Source organism: Bacillus rossius, chromosome 11 (assembly GCF_032445375.1).
Source record: "Bacillus rossius redtenbacheri isolate Brsri chromosome 11, Brsri_v3, whole genome shotgun sequence".
Lineage (NCBI taxonomy): Eukaryota > Metazoa > Arthropoda > Insecta > Phasmatodea > Bacillidae > Bacillus > Bacillus rossius.
This window is the reverse complement of record NC_086338.1, coordinates 3,106,772-3,125,270: the sequence shown is the minus strand read 5'-3', so window position 1 is coordinate 3,125,270 and position 18,499 is coordinate 3,106,772. Positions and strand designations below refer to the sequence as shown.

Below are 18,499 nucleotides of genomic sequence, written 5' to 3'. Positions count from 1 at the left end.
GACGTCAGAGCTTTTTTTTTTTTTCGCTGGCCTCCACGTTCACCTGTCAAAACGATTTTTTTTCCTTTGGGGCTTTATGAAAGATCGTGTCTACATCTGTCATTGCAGAACGGGCCTTAAGCTTTACATTTTGACGGACGGATGAAATTATAACCTCTAATATGTTTGCAAGGTATTGTCGGCAACCTTAACTATCTCAAAGGGTTTTGGAGTTGGTTTAGGTAATTGTTTAGCTGCTTCCATAATATGTTTTTAACTTGCATTTGAACACGTTTTAAAGTTTGATATTTGAAACAGAAACGTATCGAGATACATAAATGGTATTTATAATGTGCAGTTACCTCGAACACAGTGCTATGTAACAACGTTTTTTGCCTCTCCAGTTTGCAATAATTGTTTTACAAGCTTTTACTGCCTGTATTCTCGAATGATTATCTGCTTTTGATTTACCCATCTCTTTAAATTAAAAATAAAATGAGCAAAATATTATATATTTAGGAAGTCATTATATTTGAGGAACTTATTTTGTTTGTTTCATAATCAACTCGTTAATTTCATATGTATAAATTTTAAATGAATTAAAAACAAATCAAAATGAATGAAACATAATTTTTAAATGACATATCAATTACAGAATTATTATTAATACTCAGTTACTCAATTTATACAAAAACTTCCAGGAATGAATTCGTATCACAAACTATGTATTTATAACACATTATACTGGGTTCATCAAATACGTAAGAAATGCTACGACATAATAATGCAACAAGCCATAAATACAAGAATCTCAAAGCGTTTATAAGCAAGCGAATCGCAAACCACAAACCACAAACCCGGCCACTTGAAATTGTAGAAAAGTTGAAAAAATAATTTATCTCCCGGGCTTTTTTTTTTGTTCAGATATGTTTATCATGAAAAAAACGTTAAATTTACTGTTATATTATTTAAAAGTGTTATTTTCTTTTCACTGTACGAAAGTTCAACAAAACAAAATGTTATGTTTATAGTAAAAATAACATTGTAGCTTTTATACGCACATAATTTCTTAGTCTTTTATGATATTCTGAACATGGCCTTCCAAAACGCAAGCCAAAACGCCAAACAGTTGGAAGTTACAATACTTGCGTGGCGTAATCGCGCCTTGCTTGGTAAGTAAACCGGTACTCTAAAATTAGGTTACTGAACTGTTGGCGTCTTGAGTTTCTTACGTAGTTTGTAAAGTCGGCCTTAAATACCATTCGGCAGTGCGCTACGATGATCCATGCCGAACGTGATATCTATTCACGAAATATGTTTTCAATTACATACATTTCTGGACGCACATACCCCATGCACTTTTCGCACCCGCAGCTAGAATTCGCTGCCTGAATCGTAATTGTGGCTTGCCACCACAACACGCAGATAGCAACCAGCACGTTCGATAAGTCTAGTATCAAAACATACGCTAAGAAAATGGAAATTTTAAACAATTATAAACTGCTCCGATAAAAGAGAAAATGAATTTAAAAAAAACACTTAACCTCGGCTTTGATACCTGATTGTAGACAGTGATTTTTTTTAAAACTGCCCATCTGGTTAAAATTCATTAAACAGTTAAAACAACAAAGTTTCCCTTTGCCGATGTAAACTTTGGTTTGCGCTATTTGCCATATATTGCAGCACCGTCTGTTACACATTTACGTTCCTTTACTTCCGACACATTTACGAAATTACTCCAACCAAATGCCACATACCTAGACCTAAGATGATACACATAAAAAAATAGTTGAACGATTTCTAAGTGTTTATCTTACGTGATTGACGAACTAATATACATTTACAATGGAAGTTTTATTCAAAATATATGCCTTCTATTCAGCTGGTAGTATACAAGTGGGAAATTTTTGTAATGGACTTAAGGAGTGTTGTGAATAGGTTGACCATTTGGAATTGACGAATAGCGGACGAACGGATGACGGATGGTGGACGGACGCTCGACTAACGCATGGAGGACAGACGGGTGACGGATTAATGGGTAGCGGACGGACAGGTGACGGATTTTGGACGGACGCGCGACTAACGGATGGATCGTAGGCGGTTGGTGGATTGACGGGATTGACGGGCTTGACGGATAGCGGACGGACTGTGACGGATGGTGGACGGATGGAGGGTAGGCGGTTGGTGGAATGACGGGATTGACGGGTAGCGGACGGACAGGTGACGGGTGATGGACGGATGGAGGGTAGGCGGTTGGGGGACGGACGGGTGCTGGCGGTGCTCACCTGGGAGCGTGTCGCAGGCTTCCATCTGGGTCGCTCCCTGCAGACACTGCCTCGAACACCCGCGCCGCCCGGAAGCTCTCAGGTAGCCTCAGGAACCTGGTGTGCCCGCCCAAACAAGCACAGGCCTTGTCTTATCTCTCGCTGATAGGAGCAGCCGCCAAGCGCGGCCGACCCAGCTCAGCTCCGGGCTACACCTGGGACCCTGTTCGACAACTGCACTGATAAGCCTAGCTCTTGTAATCACGAGTTGTTACTAGCAGGCGTTGATCGTTGCATTTCTCAAGTTGACATTCACACGAATAAAGAATTTTTTTAAATCTCCGTTCTGTAGTGGAGAGCTCATGAGTTTTGTTTGATAAAGTTTTATCATTTATATGAACAATATTTACGGAAATAATAAGTTGTGTATCAGTAATTTACATAAAAAAGACGATTGTTTTACATCTAATATATAAAATTCTCGTGTCACAGTTTTCGTTGCCATACTCCTCCGAAACGGCTTGACCGATTTTGATGAAATTTTTTGTGCTTATCCGGTATCTATGAGAATCGGCCAACATCTATTTTTCATCCCCCTAAATGTTAGGGGTAGTCCACCCCTAAATTTTTTTTTATTTCCTGTTTTTGGTAGGAAATCACCATGGCAACGGCTGTTGCTTTGTTGATGCTTCATTCGTCTCTATGGCAACGGCTATTTCATTGTTAGTGCAGTCCTCATCACCGTTGAAATTTTGCAAGTACTTTAAATATCAAAAATTGCCCTTTTTTTTCAAGTATATATATTTTACAGACTTGAAACTTCACAGTAATGTTCCTTATGTTACGCAGGATGACATTTTCCGAAAATTAGATCCCATAGCATAGGTGGTTAAAACCAGGCAACAGTGGGTACTTTGTCTGCATGAGAACAGTATTTTGCATTGTTCATGCCTTCTGCGTCTCCATGGCAACAGGCATCGCGCGGCAGTGGCGTACCCACAACGAGGGGCATGTATTATGAGCGGCGCAAGAGTGATCTGCCTGTAGACTGCCGTAGCGAAGTACGGGTACATCAGTTTTATGTTGCGTGCACGAGTCGGGAAACCATCGGTACATTATACAGCATTGTAATAAATTTTCACGGAATTTTTTATTATTTACCATTACTGTAAATGGGAGATGTGGCATAATTCTTTTTCCATTAGTATAGCCGTGCGAAGCCGGGTCGGGCAGCTAGTGTTTTTATATTTTAAATCCTAATAAGGTTGATAAAAGGGAATATTTTATTAAGTCTGTGATTGTATCTCTAAAGAAACTCGAAATATTTTGCACAAAAACGGGTTTTATAATATGTTGAATATTGGATGCAAAACGGCCAATCAAAATAGTGCGTAGCAAAAACGGAAATGTCAACAGTTTCCGTCACCACGAATCTTAAAAATGGCTGAAGAACAAATAGACGATTAAGAAGGTTATAAAAGTAAAATAACTGAAATAATGTTAATATGAATATGGCAATTCCAGGATTAGTTTAGATGGTTTTCATGAAGCCAATTTTGAAAACAGAAATTTACTTAAAAACACGCATTCTTGAAAGGCATAGAATGATACAATGAAGATTTTGCGAGAAGCAAATACCAGAAGTAACGTATTTCAGTACGTAGCTTAAGCTTCTGGGGATGTTGAGAATTACAAAAGCAGTTTTGATTTTTTTTCGTAACCGGGTTTTGTAATGTAATAATCGGCTTTCGTTTGAACATTACTGAGAGTGAGAATAACTTTAAACACATTATCTACATAAGATTACATGCAACACAGATAATCACATCAAATAACCATTTCATCACCAAACAAAACGCCAAAATATTTAATTATTAATACTAAACAAACAGCTAAGAGCAACTTCCTAAGTAAGAATAATATATATTTAACACATTTTATCACTTTAAATTACACTTCACTACAATGTCCGATGACAATGACAAGAATGAAACAATTTCATGACAGCACCATCTGTGTTCCTTTTAAAATAACTGTTTAAAGGGAATAACGGTAACTGAAAGACATCACCGTGCTTTCAAAAGTTTTTAGGGCTAATAGTTTTTATATGGTTTATTTTTTATTTTTGGAAATTGTTCTTTGTTAAATAATAGTTTTTTAATTAAGTGTTTTGCATAAATTTATGTGATGCAATGTGCCTGTTGAGTTATTGGCGTATAAAATTGAATTAATTTCTGGAAATGACTACATCTGTAATGATACTACCAATATTCAATATTACGTCGTTGTAAATATCTTTCTGTTAGATATCTGCCTTCACTAAGTCAAATAATTAATATTAAATGATTACAAATTGTTATGGCATAGTAACAGTCGAAACCAAAATCTTTCTTCATTTTTTTTGTTTGCTTGTATTTCTTGTCCTTGAAAGTGCGGACAATGGCTTCGACTCATGCTCTTCAAGGACGTTCACTTTTTTTTTTTTTTAAAGATGAGTGGAACTGGCATGTTTGACAGTCACCAGTGAGCCAACCATCCCCCAACCCTTGATTTTGTATCTGTCTGTGCAGTCCCGAATCGTTGTGTAATTTTGGTTGTTGTTGTTGTTGTTGTTGTTGTTGTTGTTGTATGGGTAAGAACTAAGGAGACGAACAGGACAACACAGATTACACCCACTTTCACCCAGGACTCGCGCCCTGAAGGCCTGCGGAACAGCGACCAGCGCCTCCACGCTTGAGGGGTATTACAAGAGGCAGTCGGTGCTTCGCTCTGATTGGTTGCGGGGGATGTTACCCTAGCCAATCACAGCCCAGTCCTCGACAGGAGCTGGCCGCGTTGTTTTTCCTCGCAGGTTTTCCGCCGGGAGTTGAAGATGACAGCGAGATTGTGCTGAGGTGCACGGTGCTTCAGCAGCTGTAGAGATAACAGAAGCTGCTATTGGTTGCCAGAAGGCGCACACGAGCCTTGAACTGCCGCCGCGCCGAGGACTTGGCCCTGTGACGACTCCCCACGCAGGTGGCTGGGGGGGGGGGAGGGGGCGGCCACACAAGGGAAGCCTTCATTTCACAGACGAGAGAGCCACACCCGAAGTTCATGCTCACTTTTTTGTTTACATGATTTCACAGTATCTTTAATGTAGCTATCCTAACCAAATCAACCGTCCACAATGTTTTAAAGTATTTATAATGTAGCTAACCTAACCTAATTGACCATTAGTTATCATGAGTTACAATGAACAACAAAAAAAAACCGAAGATGCACGATCGGTCGTTTGGCTCTCTCGTCTGTGGAAAGAAGGCTTCCCGCCACAGAAGCTGCGCTCTGACGTCACGAGGTCAAGCGAGGCGTCAAGGAGTCACGTGATGAGAACCCACTATCGCCAGGACTGGTGGGTGTGGGAGAACCATCAAGTGCACGTACCTCGATAACACACCATTCTTACCCCCTCGTGAGAAATCCAGGTAGGACCCTGTCGGGGTTCCAACTCGGATTACCTCGGTGGGAGGGAGTGACGTCACAAAGCTGGGGCTCGAATAATAATAAACATGTCTCTTCTTGTTTCCCTTCATATAGGGGACATAGGGGTAGAGGACTCTTGCTATAATCATTTATGATTTCCAGAAATTTGGGCAGTCTCCCTTTCACTCAACATTTCTTGGTCATCCTCTATACCTCCACAAAGCACTTTGTTTCCAGCCTTAGGTTCCTCCAATCTCACTTGCGCCTTGGGTTCAAACAAAAATTTCAGTCTCCTTGGCCTTGGTATCTTCCAAAATATCCTTGCCAAACACTATATCGTTGATTAAACCAGGAATTACCTAAAACACTCCATCCCATGAAAACCTATTTATTTTAATATGCAAGACGGTGGTTAAATGATCACTTTTCTTTTTCCGGCTGTGCACTTATTCCTTCCTCAACTTTTAATTTTTGCTTCAATTTCGGATTCCTTCAGCCTTACTTAAGAAACACTGAATTACAAAACTTTTCGTAGCACCGGTGTCTACCAAAGCTTTCGTTGTTTCATCTTGCAAATTAACATAAACAGATTCACGCATTATCGCTAAATGGTGTTTATTTCTTAAACACATTTCTCCCAACTTTTTCTTTCCCCAGCAGTTCCGTCCCTGAGGTCCCAAACGCCCGCAAAAACTACATCTTGAAGTTTTCCTTCTATATTTGTTACATTGCCTGCGCATTTGGCTCTCCTTACCACAGTCAACATATACCTTACTATTATTTGACCGTTTCAGTTCTCCTATATATTTTTTTTTTTTTTTAGTTTCCTGTACCTCCTGAATACTACTTCTACCTACTTCCTGGTTTTCATGGACCTTTTCCTCAGAGGGTTCCTCTCTCCCCTTTTTTCTTCCCCCACTGTATGCATCGAACTGTCTCCTATTCTTGGCCTCATTTTCATCCTTAGCAAACTCCTTTTGCGCACACCAAATATTGTCTACCTCCGCTGCCCAGCTCTATAACTCCCGCAAACTGTCAGGCCTGTTCACAAATCGACATTCACGCCTACGTTCAGGATGAATGTATTCTAAAAATAAATCAATTAATTTATTTTCCCCTAAATGTAAACCAAAAACATTTTCCATGCTTAAAATATTTTCCACGAGACTTACTGTCGATTCATTTCGAAACTGAAACCGGTACACATGATCCTTAGCTAAACCCTAATTTTCCCTCCGGGGAACACAAACTTTCCCACAAATACTTTTTCGCTCTATCCCAACCAATACTGTCGGCAACACACCGAATCTGTACCACCCGACATAGTCCTGCACTTTTTCCCGCCAAACATCTCAACAAGCATGGATCGTCCGGAAAAATTTGCAACTCCTTAACTCGATCAACTTCACCACAAAAATTTATTAATTCCTGCACATCGTCATTGCGTAGCGTGGGAATATTTTCCACATTTTGCAGTAAACATTTATTTAAGATATCGTTTGCCAATCCCTTTTTCAAAATGCTATCATCTTTCAAAACTATTTTTTTTCTTTGCGTACACCATTTAAATAACTTAAAAGTTGCAGCTGCAAAAAATGTATATCTTCAACCTCCGCAGCTACTCTCCCTGCGGCCTCGAAATCATTCAAAACCTCCGCCTTCGGTAAATTAAAAGGGAAGCCTTCTTTTAACAAACGAGAGAGCCAAACGCCCGATCGTGCATCTTCGTTTTTTTTTGTTCATTGTAAATAATATTAAAAAAATGTCCGTGAATGTTTATTTTGGACAACTCATGATAACTAATGAACAATAAGGTTAGGTTAGCTACATTATAAATACCTTAAAACATCGTGTACTGTTGATTTGGTTAGGATAGCTACATTATAGATACTGTGAAATCATGTAAACGGTTTCCTAGCGCTGGATAGCTACATATTAAAAAGTTATTTGCTAAGCAACCATAAAATGATTTTACAGTATTTTTAATGTAGCTAAACTTACCTAATATAACCAACCATCCACAATGTTTTAAAGTATTTATAATGTAGCTAACCTACTGAATAATTCTTTAAATTACTTCTTGCTAATTTTAAGAATGACATCTTATAAGTTAAACCCGCGCATTTGGAGAATAAATGCCCAAGATTTTTTTTTTTCACCCAAATAAATACACCTGTTGTGGTACGGAAAAAAAAGCGAGCATGAACTTCGGGGAACTTCGGGTGTGGCTTTCTCGTATGTGAAATGAAGGCTTCCCAAATTAAAAACCCAACTCATCGCCATTTTAAGCAGCAATAAATATGCAACCCATATAAATATCGCAGCTAGGCTCCTCCTAGCAGAGTGGCGCACTCTGTCACTTCCCCCGTCGGGACCACAGACAGTGACAGTCCCCACGTCTTACCAGGAGCAGTCTTATTTATCCGCGGAGGCTCAAACACCGTCAAAGAAATACATTAAAAGAATTATTAACTCAACTCCGCACATATCTGGACTGCTACCCATATTTTTAGATCGTGAGCCTTAAACAACAGCAGCAGCCAATTTAAGAAGGACCCAGCAATTGTAATAGCTGAAAAAACATAAATAAAAATTTTAAAGTATAATTTATTGGTGCTTTTACGTTTTGTTCGCTTCGGCATACAAAATAAAATACGGCAGAACATGAGTATTCAAGTTCTCAACTTGCAGGCATTAATGTTTACAACATTTGAGATTATCAAAAAATTAAACAAAACAATTTAAAATCCTTTTTAAAAAATTTACCAAATACATGTAAAATTTTTGATTTAAAGTTTTTAAGTAAAAATATATTTACAATAGTTTTATATTACGTATTTTTCCTACTATTCATTTACAAACGTCCAAGTCTCGTTGGGGCAGCTCAAACACAAACAAATTTAAACGCAACTAAAAAAAATTGGTTGTCTGTAAAGTCTATTTACGGACGATAGTTTAATGTGACGTCATAAAAAACATTAATGAAATGAATGCATACTTTTATGAATAAAATTGAATCATTTTTATTGAATTATTACTATTTTGTATGGATACAAAGAAGGAGTGAAATTAAATCTACAATTTAATTGATAAATTTACTTTTATTTGCACTCATTAATTCAAATATGTTTATTACTTTAACGAACAGATATTTTAACTATAACGTTTATACATGTCTGCTATTTAACTTCTTCCAATCTGTGTTATTCTGTTAAGGATAGGACAATGATAGGAAAAGTAGGAAACGAATGGGAGTGTTTCAAGTTTAATGTGCCTCGAAAAAGTAAAATCGATGGTTGTTCCAATCGAGTGGAAGAGAGATAGATGCGGTGCAAGCGTACAATGAGCGTAACGGGACACAGCGTAACGGGACAATGTGCGTAACGGGACAATGAGTCATCCTTTTTCGTGCGTGCAGCCAGCGTTCATCGATTTATTAGACGTTGTCACGCAAGGCCGCTGAGAGAATTTGTGGGCCCCTGGGCAGCTGGGGTAGTAGGCCCCCTTCCTTTTTTTTTTTTTTTTGCATACCACTACTACGTAGGCCTATACCATAAATATATAAGTATGGTATCGTAAAATTGCATCCTTCATTTGAACATACATAACGATTTCCTAGTTACTCAAAAAAAGAGAGCATTTGCATGTATTATCTCAGTGCACTTTTATATTGTTAATCCCATCAAAATACAAATAATAATTAATTTTGATGTATATATTGCTAAAAAAAAAAAAATCTTAAATGGTAATCAGAATTTGCATTATTATATGAGTGTTTAAAATACGGTAAATCTGTATTGTACGGATTAGCGCCAAAAAAATCGTACAAATATGAAATAACTTTCATTATATGCTCTTTTACGTCCTCTTTTCAGAACCGCCTGCGGAGATTAAAAATTCCAATTACTTTTGGAGATATCGCCGTTCTTATTTTGCAATACAAGCCCTATGTAATCATTCAACAGACGCCATTTTATATTTTGCCGTGTGTGCGTGAATGCCTAAATAACAGAAATTTTCCATTAAGTAAGGTTAGTTACATGATAAATACTTCAAAATAAACGGAAATTAAAAATAATATCAATTAATTTTACTTGTATAGTTTTAAGTATATTTATAATGTAACTGACCTGACCTAACAAAACGGGACAAAGGTAGATTAGGTCAGGTCAGCTACAGTATAAATACTTTGAAACTGAACGGACATTAAAAATAATAAAAATTAATTTTAATGGTTGTTTAGTTTTAAAGTATTTATAATGTAGCTGACCTGACCTAACAAACCGGGAAAAAGGATGAACAGTAGAAACTCACGTAATTTTCTTTTTACGTGATGTAGTCGTTCAACTACGTCGCGAAAAAAAAAAATCATACTTGTAAACAAGCAACAATGGTGAAACGCGGGAAGCCTACGATTCACTCATCCTTCTGGACATACCCGAATACTCACGTTGGCAAGCCTTCTTTCAACAGACGAGAGGCAAACGCCCGATCGCGCATCTTCGGTTTTTTTTTGTTTATTGTAAATAAATATGCAACTAATGAAAACTAATGGTCAATTAGGTTATGTTAGCTACATTATAAATACTTCAAAACATTGTGGATGGTTGATTTGGTTAGGATAGCTACATTAAAAATACTGTGAAATCATGAAAACGGTTTCCTAGCGCTGGATAGCTACATATTAAAAAGTTATTTGCTAAGCAACCATAAAATGATTTTACAGTTTTTTTAATGTAGCTATACTTACCTAATATAACCAACCATCCACAATGTTTTAAAGTATTTTTAATTAATTCTTGCTAATTTTAAGAAAAGAAGGCTTGCCAACGTGAGTATTCGGGTATGTCCAGAAGGATGTGTGAATCGTAGGCTTCCCGCTGAACGTCGCATCAGTGCTCATCACGAAAATTAAAAAATTCCATATCTCCTAAAGTATTTGGAATTTCTCATCTCCGTCGGGTTTAATGAAATGAGGAAGTTAAAGAGCACAGAATAAAGGTATTTTCGGATTTTTAAAAATTTTTTTTAAAAAAATCGCCAAAAAATGAATAGTAAAAAATTCGATATCTCCAAAAGTAATTGGAATTTTTAATCTCCGCAGGCGGTTCTGAAAAGAGGACGTAAGATAGCATATAATGAAAGTTATTTCATATTTATACGATTTTTTTTGGCGCTAATCCGTACAATACAGATTTACCTAAAATACATAAGTATAATAATTTATTCTGAATGTAAATATTATTATAATAATGTAAAGTAATAATCAATTTTATTACTTCGAAAACATCAAACACACTGAACCACGTTCATTACATTGAAACATTTGTAATACATATTAATTATTTATAATGTTCCAGGGACGTCGGAACGTTTTCATTAGTGGGGGGGGGGGGGGGGGGGGGGGGCTAAAAGATGTAACACACTTTCCTCAGTCATAGAGCGGAGGGTCTAGGGCCCTCCCCCGGAAAAATTTGGAATTTTAGATGCAAAATTGTGATAGTTAATGAGTTACCGAACCAAAATATTAAATATACCATTCCAAGAATTTGATGATGTAAGTAGTATGTATTAAATACTACTCTGACAGTAGGTGTAGTACAATTTAAATAAAATACCATCTAGGAATTTGCAATCATCTTACAGTATATTGACAATCATAAATTTGATTTTCTAATCAATGTGATCACCAATGCAACGTTTGTAACTACTGGTTGAGAAAAATACTACTACGACCAAACATTCATTCTGGGAAAAGGAGGGGGGGCGAAATGCTACTCTCCCCCCCCCCCCCATGCATAACAGCACGGGGGCGACTCGCAACTGCTGCCCCCCCCCCTCCCCTCCCTTCTGTTCCGACGTCCCTGTAACATTCCCATTTCTGCTACTACGCAAGTATTTTGGTGTGAACTGAATGTTACAAGTACCTTCGGTTAGGTTATTGGTTATCGACTGTAGTTTTAGGAACACACAATACAATTATATATATATATATATATATATATATATATATATATATATATATATATATTGTACAAGATGTTTTAATAGCAGGGGGAAAATGTTTTTCCAGCCATTTATTTTCCACTTCCCAGCCGGGCGCCCGGGCCCCTAAGGCTACCGGGCCCCTGGGCATTTGCCCCTTTTGCCCCCCCCCCCCCCCCCTCTCGACGGCCCTGTTGTCACGTCGAAATTGTAACTTGCAAATAACAACCACAGTTTGCTCTAGGAAAGTTTACGGCGCGGACTTCACCTTTCCGAATGTACTGACGAACCGATGACCATTTGAACCACGTGCACCACATAATATATGTTGAAATGGCCGTCACTCAGTGCTACCAGCTGGGTACTCACATGGCAGGTCGCTGGCCGGCGCGCCTGTGATGCGGGAGGACGTACAATTGCGACACGCAATGTTACTCCTGCATGTTCCAAGCACTCAGTAGCCTGGCCGCTACACAGATGTTCCTCGTAGCAGTGTTAACACCTGGCTTGCTGTGTATCGGGAAATTTGTGCTAAAATTCATTAACCGCAGCCCTCTGACAAGTTCAATGAAAATTCGCACACCATTTGCTAATGGCCGCACGGTGCAATTTGCGAAAAAAAGGTAAATTACGTCTATAAAAGTTTCACGGCGACACTTCAGTAGGCAACATCCTTCCGTTAAACACCCGGTTAAACGTACAGCACACCTGGACTTACACACGTCATGTCGTTAATATTTTGCTTGACTGTTTTACGCGAGCTCTCGCTTCGCGACCGCCCGAGCCAAGAGTGACTTCCCACCGCCTGTCCGCGGCTTGCCCGCCGCAGCGCCACTGTCGCGCGCCCAGGAGAATAGTTCCAGTCTTTCACTTGGGAAGCCTTTTCACAGACGAGAGAGCCAGACGCCCGATCGTGCATCTTCGGTTTATTTTTTTGTTCATTGTAAATAAATATAGCGGTGTCGATAAAAGGAAAGACCATAAACAAGGCAACTGTATTTATTTGTACGCCGCCATATTTTTCGTTTGCCGTGTGTCCGTGAATGTTTATTTTGGACAACTCATGATAACTACTAATGGTCAATTAGGTTAGGTTAGCTACATTATAAATACTTTAAAACATTGCGGACGGTTGATTTGGTTAGGATAGCTACATTAAAGATACTGTGAAATCAAGTAAACGGTTTCCTAGCGCTGGATAGCTACATATCTAAAGTTATTTGCTAAGCAACCATAAAATGATTTTACAGTATTTTGGAATGTACTATACTTTCCTAATATAACCAACCATCCACAATGTTTTAAAGTATTTATAATGTAGCTAACCTATCCTAATCGACCGCAAAATTTAATGCCACACCGGTTTATACAATGAGATAGAACGGCGTATGACGTATGAGTAAGTGTCGTGGTTGGCACCCCCTGTGTCACACCACCACAAGTCAGACACCCGTCTGGGGACAGCCTTAAGAGGCCACTCCAGTGTTTCAGGGGCACTACGCAACCCGCGTTAACCTCATAAGATTCAATGCTATTTTCATTTTGCTTATAACTAATTAACTAATATAGATTTCGAAATGATGCTTGCTTGATATTTTAGACAACGATGCTCTTATCAAAGCCCCTTTCTTCAAAAATGTGCATAAATTATGGTTCAAACCTAGACAATACACTTATTCATATTAGTGAAGATTAGTATAAAACCATAATTTATGCACGTTTTTGAAGAAAGGGGCTTTGATAAGAGCATCGTTGGCTTACATATCAAGCAAGCATAATTTCTAAAACTATATTAGTTAATTAGTTATAAGCAAAATGAAAATAGCATTAAATCTTATGATGTTAACGCGGGTTGCGTAGTGCCCCTGGAACACTGGAGTGGCCTCTTAAACACTCCACGTAAATTCTTAATCTTTTTCAAATTATTATTTTGCGGGCTGCTCCAATAAACAGGTGCCCCAAAATTCTTAAGTAAATTATTCAAAGACCTTTTGGAAAAGGAAGAGAACAGAGTAATAGTATTTAAAACGAAAAGCACGTAATTACTTGAAATGCCAAAAACTTTAATGGGACTACTTGCGCATGAACATGGCAGGCAATTTAATTGAAGACAAAATCTCAAAAAGATTACAATAATACCTATAACCTTTTGCCCTAAAGAGCTACAGAGGCTTTTAATAGAGCCACGTTTTAGTATATACCAATAAATAAATACTGTAATAAACCCATAAATAAAATCAGACATTGATGAAAAGCTGCTTCAAATATAAATATATATATATATATATATATATATATATATATATGTATATAAATAATGAATTACAATTCTTTTTAAATAAAAGTTAATAAAAATAAATGTCACTCTAAAATGTCTTAATTACACCCGGGTGATTTTTAATTTTCGACGCTTCGCGGCAAGCATGATACAAGGTTCGTTAAAATTGGTACCACGATGGAACATACACTCGAAGTTGTGAGCAGGGTCTTTTTGCAGAAGTTATTTTTGAATTATTCACTCTTATTTTGGCAAAGTCCAAATCAACGCCCCGGGATTACAGGGGCAAAAGTTCAGGGCCGGAATCACTTACTTGGACGAACGATGTACGTTGAATCACACCCCGGACCTCCTGGCCTGGAGTTTAGCGGGCTGTAATTTAGCAGAGGTGCTAAATGCTTCATATTAACTCTGCAATCAACGGAAAATGTAGCGTGAACTCTTCTTCTTCTTCTTGGCGGCACCCGTGACGACGTAAGTATTTCCCAATGCTCAATACACGTCAGCTGATTTTATTGAAAAAGTATTCGCGAGCTTGCCCCGGCCCAATACCACGAGCCATCATCGCGCCCGTTACGCCCGAAGCGCACACACGCCACACGGCGATCAGCTGACGACTCCCCGCCTACTGCTCATTCTGTCTTTTTTTTTCTTCTTGACGTATTTCCCCCACCACCTTATAGCCTTGGAACAGTCCATTTGCATGCTCACAGCGGGGGAGCGTCGCACACAGTATTTTGATTGAAAGTCCAAAGCTTTATTATTAAATATTAAGAAACTAAACCATTAACGTATAAAGTAACATAATATAAAAACATATTTAAAAATAAGATTTACAAAACTTATAACAAACCAATACTTTTTTTTAAAAAAAGAAAGGGGCAAATATTAAAACTAAAATTACGTAACAGCCATAATTCAAAATTAATTAAAATAAATCTAAAATCAAGTGGCCATGCCGCCTATGGCCACATAAGCTACATCCTAAATAAATACACCTGTTGTGGTACGGAAAAAAAAAGCGAGCATGAACTTCGGGGAACTTCGGGTGTGGCTCTCTCGTCTGTGAAATGAAGGCTTCCCCTTTCACTTTCTCACCTTCTTTCTTTAGCCATGCCCAAGTATGTATGTATGTATGTATGTTTGCATGTATGTATGTATGTATGTATGTATGTATGTATGTATGTATGTATGTATGTATATATATATATATATATATATATATATATATTTGCTGTCCATTGAAAATTAAATATAAAATAATTAAAACTGTTACCATAAGAAATAACTTAAACTTTACTAAAAATAAACATTAAAATCTCCGAGTCTATAGAATGTTCTTGTTAGTACGGCGATCATGTTGCCAATCTGATAGTATCAGAGAACAACAATACCATAAAATTAAATCGTGGCAAATACATAAAATAAATTATTATAAAACTGAACTTAAAAATTAACCTGAACAGTTGTTTTGTTTGCGTGATCAGTGCGACTGGTCACAGGGTCATTTTAAACCTTTCCACCATGAGATGAAATGTTAGGTTTTCTTTATTCCCAGTATAAAGGTTGAACTTGTTAATTTCATATAACAAGATGGATGAACAAAATTAATGTAGCATATTTATAATTTAACTTCACTACACATTTTATTTCTCTATGAACCATAAAATCAGTAATTTGTATTTATATCTTTGAAGGTAAAACTTCTTTGCTCAAGTAATGATATTTGTTTAACGAATAAGAATAGTTTTTTCACAGTTCATATGTAATATTATGTGACGAATATTTGTAAAACAATCTGGTATTGGTGGAAAAGCTTTAACAAAAATTATTGCTAGCTAATAAAAGTTTTGTTTGGAAGGAATAGAGAAAACGAAAGGGAATTGATATAGGAACTACGAATAGGAAAGACATGATATTTTTATGACTGCAGAAATTGAACTTATAACTGGTGAAATATTTTGAAGAATTATAAGAAATGATAGTAAATAGTAATAATATTAATGATTTGAAGAGAGTTAGGGAAATAAAGAAGAATTATTATTTATAAGAAGATTTGAGTACTACAAGTCGATACCAGGAAGAAGACTACGAGTATAAACTACGAAGACTGAAATCATATTAAGGCGTTTCCAGGACGAAGAAAGAAGTATTTCTAATATTCAACTGTACGAGAACATACGGAAACGACGAGAGGCGTTCCCAGGACGAAGATGGTCATCTAGAGGCGTTTCCAGGACGAAGGTTTGAAACAACGAAAGGCGTTCCCAGGACGAAGACGACTCGTTAATACTAGGCGTTCCCAGGACGAAGGTACAAGACAGCGAATGGGCGTGCCAAGGATGAAGACGTAGAAGATTCATTGCTGAGGTCCTGGCTGAAAGAAGGCAAACCTAGTAACGCATAGTTCGTTACCATGGAACTATAATAACAGGTCGGTTATATAATGATGAAGGAATGTCACAACATTTACTAGCTTGCAAAACTGACACTCGGGAATAATTAATATCACTTGAAATCCCTTACTAAATCTTTTCACACTACCAGATTGCTAAAGTTAAGGACAACTTGAGTTAAAATTCACAAAATCGTTGTATATCAGCTAATCCAAGGTTTTACGAATTTGTCCACGACATACCCAACTCTACCCCTGAATAGTCCGGATAACAATAAAATAAATTTTAATTAATTTTGTGTAGTACAAATTAATTAAAATAGAAGTAATTGTAAGGGTTATTCATTATTACAACTTCGTAGAAGTTGTTGGCGCCCACAAATTAAATTAAATGATTCGTTCTTTTGTTCTTATCACATAAATACACGAGAACGAGTCTAAGTACTTTCGAGTCTTATAAAGTCAAATATATTTATTATAAATAATAAAGAATTTGATAGCTAAGGCCCGTTTACCAGTAACCGACACACCTCATGGAATATAGTCGATTCAAAGTTTCTTTTGATCTGTAAATACATCAATATAATGTTAATGGCCTTGTGAATGTAAATTGTATAAAGTTTGGGTATGTGCACTTGAGCCTTTGCCAATGTGTCATTGTACCAATGTAAATTCACCATTTATCAACACTGTCTGAAACTAATTGCCAATAAAAACTAATTAAAAAGTGGTCAAACGCATGGCCCAGAAATCTATCCGATAGGTTTAGATTCCCATCTGACCTGATTTTTTTTACATTTTAATTTATTATTTCTCAAAATATTAAACTATTAATACAAAATATTAATATGTTTAAACAGTTAATTACATAATTGGGCAAAGTTATGAATAAAATAAACATTTACGAAAGTTAAAGCAACTAATAATCTATTCTACTTTTTATTTATAATCAGAAAAAAACATAATCTTCTTCTATTTTCTAATAAAATAATATATATATATTTTTGACAAATCACAGCAGATACGTAGCGAGACGCTCTTCACAACTGGAAAGACTGTTACAAACTGTAGGGAGAAAAGGTTAGGTAATTACTGACTAAAGGATTTGAAACTGCTGGCAGAGCCAAGTGGTCTGAATGCACTAAATAAAATAAATAAATAAATAAATAAATAAATAAATAAGGATTAGATGGGGATATAACGACAACGAAGGTCACTAAACGTTTGTTAAACGTTGCTATTGAAGAACAAAAGTTAAAAACATAAACCAGGCGCTACAGTAAATAAAATAAAAAAAATGTAAAATCTAAAACCATTCTTGTTTAAATTTATTAGTTAAGTTAATTGCAGTAAACTTTAAAAAATTGAAAATATTAATTTTTAACACATACCTGTAACTGTTTAAAACTATCTAATTTATGCAATTAATAGTTTAAAAGTGTGAGATATAAAAAAATTAACACGAAAAAAAGTACAACTGTATATCGAACCCCAGCCGGCAAATTGCAAGGTGATGCGCCTGACTACTATGCCACACCACTCAAATAACAAATTGTTAAAAAAAAAATATTATACTTTATTTCATACTAAAGAGTTTCTTTTTGTTTCCTAGGGCCCACTCAGGCGAGATATTTTAGTACGTTGAAATGGGTAATTAACTGCTTCAAATATTGATCCACTATATATATATATATTTGTGTTTACATCATTTTTATAAAATTGCAGGATATACATGCAGGTTATAATCCACAAATAAAACTATACATTATGTAGAACATCTCCGAGGTGAAAGTAATGAAACAAAGTAAAATTTACGGCTACTGACTGCTAACCAGGTCAGCAACTTTTGGGTCGTAAAACTAGGAGGAAAAAAATTAATAGTAAATAACAACCAGCTATTTGATGGGGTTACTGTTATCTTTAAATAAGTGAGTTTTTACTAGCGCCGGTAGTTCGCAGGCCGCCGCAGCCTCACACAAGGCAGAGTGGCGCCTCGCCGGGGTTATCCGTGGACCACCCGCCAGACCCGGGGTCACTCGGCCAGCTTCTCGCGGCTCACTGGCGGAGAACCACGGCCGCTGCGGACTATCCGTGATAAAACATGTGAGCGAGTCAGTGACAGTAGGTATATATAGTATG

General features: G+C 37.0%; 1 protein-coding gene across 5 annotated transcripts in view; it reads right to left on the bottom strand.

Annotated features, from left to right (window-relative positions):
- The window catches only part of LOC134536567 (retinol-binding protein pinta-like), a 45,166-nt gene extending 30,575 nt beyond the window's left edge, over window positions 1-14,591 (bottom strand). For 2 of the 5 annotated variants that reach the window (XM_063376317.1, XM_063376320.1), the window contains exons 1-2: window positions 12,057-13,228; window positions 2,265-2,466 (exon numbers count right to left, since the gene is read on the bottom strand). In XM_063376317.1, the coding sequence (XP_063232387.1) occupies window positions 2,265-2,289 (25 nt within the window). In that variant the 5' untranslated portion in view covers window positions 2,290-2,466; window positions 12,057-13,228. Of the gene's footprint in view, window positions 1-2,264; window positions 2,467-10,016; window positions 11,063-12,056; window positions 13,229-14,278 lie in introns of those variants that run through there. The other 3 variants (XM_063376318.1, XM_063376316.1, XM_063376319.1) reach the window with 3 other exon arrangements.
- Window positions 14,592-18,499: the final 3,908 nt, after the last annotated feature.